The 13,318-nt window shown below is 43.7% G+C and overlaps 1 protein-coding gene across 1 annotated transcript in view; it reads left to right on the forward strand.

The window, feature by feature from the left end:
• Positions 1-13,318, forward strand: part of USP9X (ubiquitin specific peptidase 9 X-linked) — a 377,318-nt gene that overhangs the window by 202,247 nt on the left and 161,753 nt on the right. The window contains exons 17-19 of the mRNA XM_030202341.1: positions 1,016-1,111; positions 1,567-1,778; positions 7,757-7,997. Coding sequence (XP_030058201.1) covers positions 1,016-1,111; positions 1,567-1,778; positions 7,757-7,997 — 549 coding nt within the window. The remainder of the gene's footprint in view (positions 1-1,015; positions 1,112-1,566; positions 1,779-7,756; positions 7,998-13,318) is intronic.

Here is a 13,318-nt window from a genome sequence, read left to right on the forward strand (position 1 = left end):
TGCTAGCCGTCCTGCTAGCCATTTCCAGACTGTGTTTGGTTCAAGTCTGCTAGCCGTCCTGCTAGCCATTTCCAAGACTGTGTTTGGTTCTCAAGTCTGCTAGCCGTCCTGCTAGCCATTTCCAAGACTGTGTTTGGTTCAAGTCTGCTAGCCGTCCTGCTAGCCCCTTCCAAGACTGTGTTTTGTTCTCAAGCCGGCTAGCCGCCCCGCTAGCTAGTTCCAAGACTGCGTTTGTTCCTGTTGTCAGCGAACCGTCCGGTTAAGCCACGTTACCCAAGACTCTGTATCCATAGCCAGCCAGGCCAGCCGTCGCCCCGTGGTTCCAGCAGTCCTGCTGGCCGCCCGCAGCTGAGGGCTCAACCCTCGGTGAACGGCGGTCGCCGCAGGTGAAGATTCGGGGTGCGCGGTTATTTCCTGGGCCTCATAGAGCTCGGGAGAACTCGAGAGCTCACCTACACCCGAGTGACCTCAGGGCCACGACAGTTAGTCCCTTTGCTAGTCCAGTGGTCTTCCTCTGGGGGCAGAGACCTCCATCCACCAGCTCCACTGAAAGGCTTTAGGAGATGGGTCAAAGCTGTGCAGAAGATGTGGGTCACCATGGAGCCCGGGGTTGGAACCCACGGCACTCGACACAGATAGAAAACTCTGCTTATCTTTTGTATAGCGCTACTAGATGTACGCAGTGCTGTACTCTGAACATGTAAGAGACAGTCCCTGCTAGACAGAGCTTACAAACTAATCAAGACAGACAAACAGCACAGGTAAGGGGTAAGAGAATTAAGGTGAGAATTAAAAACAGACATGGGTATTTCCTGAATAAATTGGGGTTTTGCAACACTAACCTGTAGAGATACATATACTTATCCACAATCCTATTAGCCATGCAACTTTTCTATATTTATATTCCTTGTTTACAAGAGATTTGCGAGAAAAAAATTTTTTTTTTTTAGTGAATTCTGCTAGGCCTAAATTGTGAGGTAAAACCTTTGAGAAATCAATTTATTTTCTGTTGTAGGTTGTGATTCAAGGAAGTGATGACATTGCTAGCAGGGCCATTGATCTTCTCAAAGAGATTTACACAAATCTTGGACCGAGATTACAGGTCAATCAGGTAAAAAAAAATGGATGTGACTCTTACATAATTTAGTAGCATAGTCTTCAAGTCTGTCTACATTAAAAAAAACATTTTTTTAAATTGTTGTTTGTCTCCCTCTGTTTAAGCCCATTTCTGGTTTCAGCCCTGGCATTGATTAATTCATTAAAATGGATAAAAAGTGTTCTGCCAAAATATAATCCATGAACTATACTATTTTTGATGTGTGTCGTGATATTCATGAAACTAATCAATTCTTCCTGTAGATTGTAAAGTACATTTTTAAACATCTTGGACAGAGAGCAAAAGAGCAGTAGCTGTCTTAATGTTGATGTTCTTTACCCTTAAAGCTAAAGGAATTTTAATGTGCCTTCTGTCCCCCCCCCAAAAAAAGGGTTGTTAATTTGAATGCTGCATGATCTAGTTATATGGTAACTAGAAAAATTGACTCAATTTATTTTGCATTTGTATAGGTAGAAATCCATGAAGACTTCATTCAGTCTTGCTTTGATCGTTTGAAGGCCTCCTATGACACACTGTGTGTGTTGGATGGAGATAAAGACAGTATTAATTGTGCAAGGCAGGAAGCAATACGAATGGTGCGTGTACTGACTGTGTTGCGAGAATATATAACAGAATGTGACAGCGATTATCATGAAGAGCGAACAATTCTACCTATGTCCAGGTTTGTGAAAAAAACATGTTAACTTTTGATCAGGGAAAAGCCAAATGTTGTTGTTCCAGCTACCACTATTAAGTAGTATCACATAGACAGTTTTCTACATCATCTTGTCTGTCTCTCTGTGAATAGATCTCAGCTAGGTTTTGGGTCACAGTCAAAAGATGATAATTTTTTTATCTAGTTTGTCTAGCTATTTTAACAACCAAAACTTTTCTTTTGCAGCATTTTTTTTTGTCATCAAATAACTTCCCCACCCTTCTTCCCTTACCAGTTCATCATTTCTTGTAACCCATTGGATTCCAGGAATTTGACTATCCTTTTTTTTCAGCAGAGCTTCCATTACTTTTCCAACCATCAAAGCGAGGCTTCCCGACCTGTAGTTTCCCACTTCTCTGTCACTACTTTTCTGAAGAGGGACCACATCCACTCTTATTCATTCCTGTGGAACCTCTTCTATCTACAAGGATTTATTAAACAAATTTCTGAGGACCCACCAGAACCTCTGAGCTCCCTCAGGATCCTGGGATGGATTGTGTTTGGTCTCATGACTTTGTCCATTTTCATTTGTTCATAAACATGTTCTTCTGAACAGTGTGATATCTACCCCATTCCCATATATATCTTTGTCAGCTGACCTCTAGGATTTTCTTCCATGAGCAGAAGTATTTGTTTAGCACGTCCATTTCCTCCTCCTCATTCTCCACATGGTGGCTCTTGGAATCTTTAATATACCTGGAAAAAGTTTTATTACCTTTCTTTGCATTTCTAGCCATTTTTTCTTCTGCCTGCACTTTGCTAGTCATATTTTTCTTTGTTTCTTTGAGTTTATTCAGTATTCTGTTCTGTGTTCCTCTCTGCATTCTTCTGTATTTCAAGAATGCCACCTCTTTCAGTCACTTTTTTAGAGAACCATATCAGTTTCCTTTTTTTTTTCCTTTCTTTTCTTCATTTTCCTGACACAAGGATCAGTCAGTTTTATCACTTCTTTCAACTTGGTGATTTCTTGACAGACATGAACTTGGTGGGTTGCCATTGTCTTCCCCAGTCATCCAGGTAAGGCTGGATTCTCATTTACCAACCAAAAGTGGATAGATGTTTGAGTTGGCAGGAGGCTTGGTTACCTGACAGAAATCACAATGCAGGATTCAGACTTACGTCATTGGCGCAGTAGGCAAGTGACTTACTGATTGCTCTATGACGCCTCGAAAGCTTTGTATTGGAGGTCATTGCCAACACATTTTCACCATCAAGCAAACTCGGGGCTACACACACATACCCATGTGATGCACACCTTTCCCAGATTCCATGCCACAACTTATCCAAACCTTTCTTAACCCTTGCTGATCATTTTCTCCCTTTCCCTTCTAATACTCGCCCACATTCTCCCTCAGTGGGCCTCAGCCAGAAGGGGTGACTTGATCTTCCTGAAATGTGGAAGGAGCCTTCACAATCCACAGTCTACATTTAAGTAAAGTCCAGTTTAACCACACAGTTCTTGATTCACTTGGGTGTCAAATTTTAAATTTAACTTAAGATCTTATAAAAATGATTCCCCACTACTATAACTATTTTCTATGGTTATACTGACATTCTCCTCTTTAACACTTGATTCTGAGTTTCCAGTGTAGCCTCTTGCTGTCAGTGGGCATCCATTGCCATTTTGGTTGTTCCTTCTGTGGAGCCTATGATAGGCTGCAGAAGCTGACAGGACCGGCTCAAGGGACTCTGATGCCCTGAGCCAACTTTTGTATCTCTCCCCCCCACCCAGCCCACAATCCAGTATCTTCCATAGTGTCTGGCACTATGTCACAGATTGGTTATGCAGTTTTCCAGCAGATGGAGACTTGAGAACTACTGAGCTTCAAGGCAGCCTATAAGTGGCCTGTGCAGTCCCTTGAAACCACTCTGTTCTCAATTTCAGAAGGATGATAGCAGCAGTAAGTCTGTGCAATACTGGTCGTTTGGGTCTTGGAGGAAATTGCTAGGATTTTTTCCCTAGGGCCTAGCTCTATATCCGTATTCGTCAGGCTCATCAGTGGTTCCTTTGCTATGCCATTTTGGGGTGACATCAATTGTATGCGCTGCGCTTTGGTTTAGAGATTACGCCCACACAGTTTCCAAGGTGATAGTGGTAATAAATGTCCCCTTCGCAAGGAGGGCATCTTGGTCCATTCTTTTCTGGACAACTGGCTCATTTGGGTGAAATTTTATCAGGAGAGTGTGAGGGTTTCTGCCAGTCATGCAAGTTTTGCAGTCAGGCTGGGTGGTCAATCTGACCAAGAATCTTCTGCAGACATTTCAGACTTTGGAATATTTGGGGGTTCGCTTCAACACCAAAGTGTGTAGGGTCTTTCTGTTGCCAACGTGAGTTCAGAAACTGCAGTCTGAAATCTGGTTGCTACTTCGCTTGTGGAGTCCCTAGGCCAGACAGTATTTGCAGGTGCTCGGCTCCATGGCGGCTTCTCTTGAGGTGGTGCAGTGTGCCAGAGTGCACAAGAGGCCACTTCAGGCAGCTCTTCTCTACTGGTGGTCCCTTCAGTCACAGGACTTGGAGGCCAGGCTTCCACTTTGGAGCCTGGTGCTGGTGGAGCATCATCTCTTGGGAGGAGTGAGTCTGGATTCCCATTGCTGGATCTTGGTTACTACATATGCCAGTCTCACCGGCTGGGGGACACATTATCTCAGCCATATGGCTAGCTGGTGAATCAAAGTATTGGAGACCAAAGCAAACTGGTTGTCATTGCTCTTGTTTCATCATCTTCTCTGCAGCAAGACGGTTCGAGTTTGTCAGCAGTGCCACGTTGGTGGTCTACGTGAATCACCAAGGGGGCACAAAGAGCTGGTTGATGGGCCCAGGAGGCATTCCTCATCATGTTTTGGTTGGAGTGTCATCTGGCAGACCTGTCAGGTGGACTATCACAGCAGGATTCTAATAGGTCTGGGGGAGTGGAGTTTGAGTCCACAGGTCTTCGCTTTCCTGGTGTGCAGGTGGGTTCTTCCTATCATGGATTTGATGGCAACCTTGAGTAATGCCCAGGTCTCTCGGTTCTTCAGCAGAAGGAGAGACAATTGTGCTGGTATAAGTCTGGCCCTCATCAGGTTTCCCTTATGTCTTCTCTCCTTGGCCTCTGTTGAGCAGAGTCTTTCAGTGAATAGAGCACTGGGTCTGGTAGTGTTGGTAGCTCCAGATTGGCCTGTATGACTGTGGTATAGGTATCTAATGAGGTTCCTAGTGGCGGAACTGCTCCATCTATCTCTGGTAGAGGATCTGCTGTCACAGGGGCCAAGTGCACATGGGGATCTGGCTCAGTTCTCTTTTACAGCTTGGCTCTTGAGAGGGTGCGCTTGAGGAAGAGAGGGTATTCCAGTCAAGTTATATCGATTCTTCTGTGCTCTAAGAAGCGGTCGACTTCCCTTACACATGTGCAGGTATGGCGGATTTTTGAGGATTGGTGTGGCAACCATCAGATTGTGCCATTTACAGCTTCATTACCCCACATGCTGGTTTTTTTTGCAGGCCAGTCTGGATTAGGGCCTGGCTTGGTCCTCTTAAGGTGCAAGTGGCAGCCTTAGCTTGTTTTCGGGGCTTGGTGAAGTGGCATCCCCTGGCATCTTATCCAGGTGTGTTGCGTTTTCTTTGGGGTGTAAGCCTTATTCGTCCGCTAGTCCATCCATCTGTTCCACCTTGGGACTTTTACTCTTTGCGGTTTCTTTTTGGTGCTTTTACTCTTTGCGGTTTCTTTCTGGTCTATTTTGTTTTTTGTCTCCCGCTTTCTTTCTTTCTTGCTTCCACACAGACCAGAGCTCATATCCAGAAACTGTCGTTTAATTTCCAGTTTGCTGCTAAGGGAATTTATATTGCCAAGGTCTGTAAATAGTTAATGAATTTCACCAAGATTATGATTAAATGCAGGATTAAATGTGCTCCACTGGTGGAGTTCCTCTTTCACAGTGACATTTTCTTCAGGAAGTCTTTTTTTGTAGATAGCTGTTCATCTGGTAATCTGTGAGCTCCAAGCCCGTGACTTACCCATTTTACACTATGTTTTATAAAATTAGTTAAGTGCTTTGCATATAACCCAAGTTTCTGCATAAGGTATTTGAGACTTGCCTTATTTGTCCTAAGATTCTTCCTGAGATTATCTGCCCCTAACAATAAAGCAACTCTATATACATTCAGTTCCAAAAGAGCTGCTGCTTTATATCAGAAGCCAGATTTAAGTCCTTGGAAAGTTCATCTAGCTTTTTTTTTTTTCCTGACTCTCTGTACGTAGCAATACAGTGACAAATGTGGTAGCATCAGGTTCCTCTTCTGTTACACCCATACAGGTTCACCATAGAGGGACACATCCAGGTCCACCATGTTGGGCTGAGATAGTAGGTTTCTGCTATTTAGTGTCCATGTCCACGCCCAATACTTCCTCTTAAGGCCCACTTGTAGAATTTTGGGTCATCTTCCCATTAGATGGTATATGAATTATAAATATATACAGCTCATGTTATTAAATAAAAAGGGATTTTTTTCATGCTATGTTTTTTCCCACCCCCTCCTTTTTTTTTTTTTTGGGGGGGGGGGGGGTGTTGAAGACTGTCCTAACTAAGGAGTTGCAGTGTAGCTGGTGAACTTGCTGGTCTTCAGTCAAAGGTTGCTTATCTGTGACAAGAGTGTTTTGAGGAAAATAATTTATCAGTCACCAGTGTTGCCTCTAAGCTAAGTGGGAGTCCTCTACCTACAGTCCTGCCAGTGGGGGGTGCTGTTTTACTGTCTCATTTTCAGTAGTGAGGTCTCAGGAAAGCTCTGCAGGACTCCAGGGAACCTGCCTGTCCCTAGCGATTGTAAACACAGTATTGAAGCAACCCCCCCCCCCACCACCACCACTGGCATCAGTGCAGTTGGAGGACCTCCGCTCAATTTGGAGAGAATAGTGTCAGTCACACACAACTTAATTTCCTTTGAGAGTGGTTGTTTCCCTTTTGTAAACTGAAAATAGGAACAGGAGAGAGACTTTTTCCCTGAAAGCGTTAGAAAGTTTTTCACTTAGCACCATTCATGATAAAGCGACCTACGTATTACAAATAAACAGCTTTCCCTTTTGGTAGGGGAATGTTTTGAACACACTCTTGGACTAGAATCTTAGAATCATTGTAAATGCTGTAACAAATGCCTAAAGAAATACTACTTTTAACCAGGATCAGCCCGACCACTAAGTAGGCTAGGCCTTCACCTAGGGCAGCACAAATGTTTTTTGGAAGGGGGGAGGGGGAAGATGACACAAAGTGCAATAAGCATGATTATGAAAGACATTGTAGCTGGTGGGGGCCTTGAACAACCATGCCTGCCAAGATCCACCAGGGCCTGCCCCCTCTAAAGTTCCTGTTTTGGAAGAGCAGGCCTTGAGCATACATGGATGCTCATGTTGTCCATATGCACACTGATTGCCATGTTGGCACTGTTCCAGAGGGAGTAAGGAAGGGAGGGAGGGGGTGGGTGGGGAGTGCACAGTGATGCTTTGCTTAGGATTCAGATACCCTTGGGTTGACCTTGCTTTTGTTGGCATTGTTGATGCTATGTCTGATTATTGTAGTTTGTTGTATGCTCCAAGTATCTGTTGCTGCGGTGATTGTTAAATACAGCTAACTTTCAAGATAAATCTTGAATTAATGTTTAGTTGTTTAAATGTGTATGGCAGTATTGAAGAATGTCAAATAGGCCATGTGGTTCAGTTCACTGCTCTGCTACACAGGTGGTAACCTAAGTGTAGATTTAGACTTTTGTGCCTCTCAGATTAAATGCTTGGACTTCTGGGGAGTAGAAGATTATCCCTCTTGGCATTTCAAGTACCACAAACAGATTTAACCTGAGAGGTAGCTTAACTTCATATATTTGACCAATAAGAAGAGCTGAGTCCACTAGATGGTCTTCTTAGGAAGGTGAGCAGGATTGAGGAAGGAAATGAAACATTTTGTGTGTTTTTTTGCAGAGCTTTTCGTGGTAAGCACATCACCCTGGTAGTTCGTTTTCCAAACCAAGGTCGCCAGGTAGAAGATTTGGATATATGGTCTCACACAAATGACACAATTGGTTCTGTACGACGATGTATTCTGAATCGGATTAAAGCCAACAGTGCACACACAAAAGTTGAATTATTTATTGGTGGAGAATTGGTAGATCCTGCAGATGACAGAAAGTTAATTGGACAATTAAATCTCAAAGATAAAACGGTAAATACTCCATTTGCTCTATTATGTAGTATATTTTTCTAGCTTTGTAATCCTGAAATGATCACAAAATAAAGCAGAAATTGTATGATGCTGATATGGTGGGAACATAGCTACTGCTTCTCCAAAACGACCTGTGTGGCCACCACATACTATAGAGATAATAGTACTCTTTTTCTGTTTTCCCTCTCTTCAAATTTGATTTTGCATGCTTTATAATGGGCTTCATTTTTTTCTACAGAAAACTACCCACTTTCCTCAGGAATAGTGCTAGATAATGCACGTATAAGCAAGTTTAATTGGAAAATCTTTCTTCACAGAAGAAGGGGGTATGGAATCACCTCCCAGTGGAGATGGTGGAGACAAAAACAGTAACAGAATTTGAGAATTCTTGTGATAAGTACTGAGGATCCTTAATCCTAAACAAAGGCATAGAGGAAGTAACCTGCATGTTCTGCACAGAGCAGCAGGTATGACTAGCCACCTTGCTGGACAGACTAGATGAACCATTCTGGTCTTTAGTTGCCATCTGTTACTATGTTACCATAATTCAACAAAGCTAGCTTCCCCTTCTGTCACCAAATGCTGTATTACTAGTTAAAACAATAAAATAAAAACGTTCTCAGTACTGAACTATATAGTGGCCACCTGATTGTTTTGCCTTCCCCGGAGTAAACTCTATTTGTTACCAGTCTGCATCCAGCCACTGATCCAGTTTTTTCTTTACAGCTTTCTGGCCTACTTCAGTGTCTTTCATCTAACCTTCCTGTCTTTTATGTTAGAACAGTGTCAAAAGCTTAAGGCCAGATAGACAATCACAACCCAAGAATTCAGTCATGTTTGTTTGACAAGATGTTCTCTTTGTGAAAATCCGTTTCTCCGTCCTGTATTCTTCTTGTTTCAAAGTGTTCCACCATTTTTTTTAGTATCATTTTCATAGTTTTACCTGCTACTGAAGGGGCTCGTAATTTGCACCCAGTTTATCCCCATGGTTGTCCCCTACCATCTTAGTTTCTTCTTTTATGGTCTAATCAAGTTTCTTGCTTTTCAGGTGCTAGCTCCTCTTTAGTTTGATACTGGTTGTTTTTTTTTTTTAAACAATAGCTGACATCCTAAATCATATGAATTCATATCTCACACTGCATGTCTCAAGCAGATCTTGGTGTTCTTGAGCCTGAGCTAACAGGTTTAACTTCAACCACCATGAAAGGCAACTCACCTTCAGACATGCCACTTGTCTTCACAATACCAGCAAACATGTCAGTGTTCAGAGATTGGCTTACTTTGGGTTCTACAACTGTCCTATCATCACTGCATAGCATCTTCACTTGAGCCTATACATCCCTCACTGATATTCAGGGCTGAGAGATTTCATCATTGCTGCTATCTCTTCTCCTTCACCCTTGGCCTGATTGACTTCAGCTATGGGACTCCACAAAGCCACTCTTATCTGCCAGTGGGTCTCTTAACTTTGGTGAAAAGATGCAATTTTGACTCAAGGGGATACCTGTCTTAAGATACCCTATAGAGTGGAGGGAAAGCCTAATGGTTAGAGTAGTGAGGTGAGAATCAAGGCAGCCTGGTTCAAATCCCACTGTGGCACCTTATGACTCTGGGCAGGTCACTTAACTTTCCATTGTAACAGGTAAAAACTTATATTCAGGTACAGTAGGTATTTTCCTGTCCTCTGGACACTTATAATCTAACTCGCCTTGCGTTACAACTGAAGGAAGTGTGATATAAATCCAAAATCCCTTTCTCTCCTCCCATAGACCCCTTCAGTGGCTGAGCACCAGAGCCCCTGTCTTTCTCTTCATGAAGATACCTATAGGACCAGGACAGAGTAGCATCCCAGATTCAGGGCAGGATGCACTAAAGACTCGTTAAAGCCCTTTCCTTACTGATTCCCTTAGCGAATCGGTAAGGAACGGGCATGCATCAAGGAATAGGAATGCAAATGAGCTGCTCGTTGTAGCTCACTTGCATTCTCTATTCCATCGTTAAACAGTCGGCCAGTTGGCCAGTCGAGCATGCGCAGAGCAGCCAAGCGTTATTCTGGCTGCTCTGCGCATGCCAAGGATGTCCTTTATGGACGTCCTTCTCTATATATTAAAAAAAAAGACGAGCTGTGCCTATGGACGTCCTATAAATTAAGAAGGCTTATTTCCCAGGTTTTACTTAACTAGAATGAACTATTATTATAAATTTCAGACCCAAGGACTAAAATTACCTGTTATCTCTTGTCTTTTGCTGTTTGTTATTTTATATCTTTATTCTCAGTTTGTATAATTGTTCTTCTTGTACTGTAGCTTGCACTACAGACTTATGTAAGCCACTTTGAACCTGCGATCAGTGGGAAAGGTGGGATATATTTTTTATTTTATTTTGTTTTTGTTACATTTGTACCCTGCGCTTTCCCACTCATGGCAGGCTCAGTGCAGCTTACATGGGGCAATGGAGGGTTGAGTGACTTGCCCAGAGTCACAAGGAGCTGCCTGTGCCTGAAGTGGGAATCGAACTCAGTTCCCCAGGACCAAAGTCCACCACCCTAACCACTAGGACACTCCTCCACTCCTGCCCAGGGAGGAAAGGAGGGAAGTCAGAAGAGAGGTGATCAGCTGTTGTCTGCTGCAGCGCCTTCACACGGAGGTGAGAGGTGCTGTGAGGACCTGGCCCGGAGGCAGATGGAGGGGGGTGGGGCGGAGGATGGCGGGGAGGCCGGGGCTGCGAGAAGCTGTCACTGCAGGGGGGAGCAGTGGTGATCTTGGGGGGGAGGGGGGCAAAGGACGTCCTTAAAGGACGTCCATAGGCACAGCTTTTTTTTTTTTAGATATAGTGAAGGACGTCCGTAAAGGACGTCTATAGGCACAGCTCATCTTTTCTTTTTATATATAGTGAAGCTCCAACGACAGGTACAGACCTCTCATTAGATTTTCCAGAGTCAAGGCAATCGGGTTAGTGCATCTCATTACAGTAGGGTTTCTACACAATTTGCTCATCTGCATTCCGTTTTCGTTAGCTGCTACAGTCCTCGGAAAAAGGCTCAGAGAAGCCTTTAGTGCATGCCAGGGTTTACTACTTGCTACTTCCTCGTTAGTGGCTCGTTAAAAGCTCGTTAAGTTTATTGCATCTGGCCCTCAGTGAGGTAAATGCAGGTCTTTGTGTTGTTGAGATGCTAATTACCCGTTAAAATTGTGGGATAGACACAAAGGAATTCTGATTAGAAAGAATGGATCCACAGTAGTTTAGCGGAGATTAGGTGGCAACACCGATAATTGGGAAGCAAAGCCAGTGCTGGGCAGACTTCTATGGTTTGTGCCCTGATTGTGGCTGGACAGATTCAGCGTCAGAATTTAGGGAAGAAGGTCTGTGCCCTGATTGTGGCTGAATAGATTTGGATGGGCTGGAGTACAGCTTGTCAGGGACTACGACGTTAACTTTAGAATTTTTAGTACACGGGCAGACTTCCACGGTCTTTGCCCTGAAAATGGCAAGGACAAACCAAGATCAGGTATACATATGAAGTACTGCATACTATGAGGCATATTTTCAAAGCACTTAGCCTTCCAAAGTTCCATAGAAACCTATGGAACTTTGGAAGGCTAAGTGCTTTGAAAATATGCCTCCATATGTAGTAAGTTTATCTTGTTGGGCAGACTGGATGGACTGTACAGGTATTAATCAGCTGTCACCTACTATGTTACTGTGCTGGCTGTCTGCTCCAGATTTATCTCTGTTTCTGCCTGCTTTGTTAGTGGGGAATTGCAAAGGTGTGGGGGAGGTACTCTTGGTACCTTCAGGACTTTTGCTTTCTGACTTCTGTTGCTGGTTTGTGAGAGGCAATGTCCTGCTGGCTAGAAAGAGATCTTTCAGCTCCATTGTGAGAATTACACCTTTACTTTCTGTCCTGATCTTTGAGGTTGGGACCTATTCACCAACTTTATGTGAATATCAGGCAGTTCAGCAGGTAGCATCCAGAGATGTGCCGTTGAATTTTCTTGCAAGATGAGAAGAGCTTAGGGTTTTACTGCTGTAGCTTTGGATGAAAAGGTTGAGGATCCAATTGTTCCAGCTGCAAGTGGAGAATATAAGCAGAGGATAGGTTTGAAATGGCTGTAAATACCTCACTTCCAGGTCAGTTCTTGGTAAATTAGCCAGTATCACAGACACAGTATGGATTATGATGGCATCCATGGGTTAGCTGGTAAACTGTCCTCTCAGAAGGGAACTAAATCATTCCTGATTTTCAAAAGAGAGCGCCTTCTAGCTTCTAGTTCTCAGAGGTGTCAAGTGCCAGCTTGTTTACACCCCAATTTTGCTTATAGACCTTACAGTTTATAGTGGTGGTGATGGTTTGGAGAAGCAAGTTTCTCTCCTTGTGGGTCTTTCCCAATTTTTATTCCATGTTCCCTTCTGGTAGAATAACCAGGGATTTCTCTGTGTTTGAGTTCCTGTCAAATGCTCATTTCAGGGGCCTCCCATTCAGTTTAATAGCAACAGCTTAATTTTACAAGGGGGGATCAGAATTCCTCCTTGAGTAATGCCTGGCCCAGATCTGATTCAGGAGTTAGTGCTATTGTAGTTCAGAGGTTGGAGAGCCTTGGCTAGGTGGATAAGCTAGTTCCCTACAATCCTTTTAAGTATCTGCGTGTTCAGTTTCATACTGAGAAATGGTATCCTTTCTAGAGCCAGGCAGGAGGTGCTAGCTGCTCCAGTAATGTCAAGCTTTTTGTTCATATCCAGTGCCACAAGCTTAGACCTGTGTACAGCTCCTAGGACCCAAAACAGTGACTCTGGGGAGGTGATCCTCTGGGAGGGAACATATTTGAATTCTCCTCAGCAGGTCCTACCATATAGATGATAGATTTGGTTGCTGCAGTGTGGCATTTGGCAGTCAAGGAGGGCATGCTTGTTGATGGGAACCTGGTCAATTTCTCAAAGCTAGTGGCTTTGAAACTTCCCCCCCTAAGTAGGTAGTGGTATTTTGTGATGATATTCCATCAGTCTGAGGGAACCCATATCTGGGGTTGAGTTGCACAAGGGCAGTGGTAGCATCAGGTGGCCCCCTGGTTCAGTGTTGGGCTGGAAACTAGGGCCATTTGTTTTTTCTTGAAAAGGCTTATTTTTTTGTTTGATATACCACCTTTCATAACAGTTTATAGGGCCGGCTTAACCTATGGACCAGGTGAGGCTCTGGCCCAGAGCTTAACTGGTGGCATTGCATGTGCAGGGAAAAAAGAAGAGCCAGCAATCCCCATCCTCTCTCTGTCTCAGGCCACCTTCCCCATCTGCCTTTTAAAGGCAGTTTCCATATCATCAAGCTG

This window comes from Microcaecilia unicolor, chromosome 4 (assembly GCF_901765095.1).
Source record: "Microcaecilia unicolor chromosome 4, aMicUni1.1, whole genome shotgun sequence".
Classification (NCBI taxonomy): Eukaryota; Metazoa; Chordata; class Amphibia; order Gymnophiona; family Siphonopidae; genus Microcaecilia; species Microcaecilia unicolor.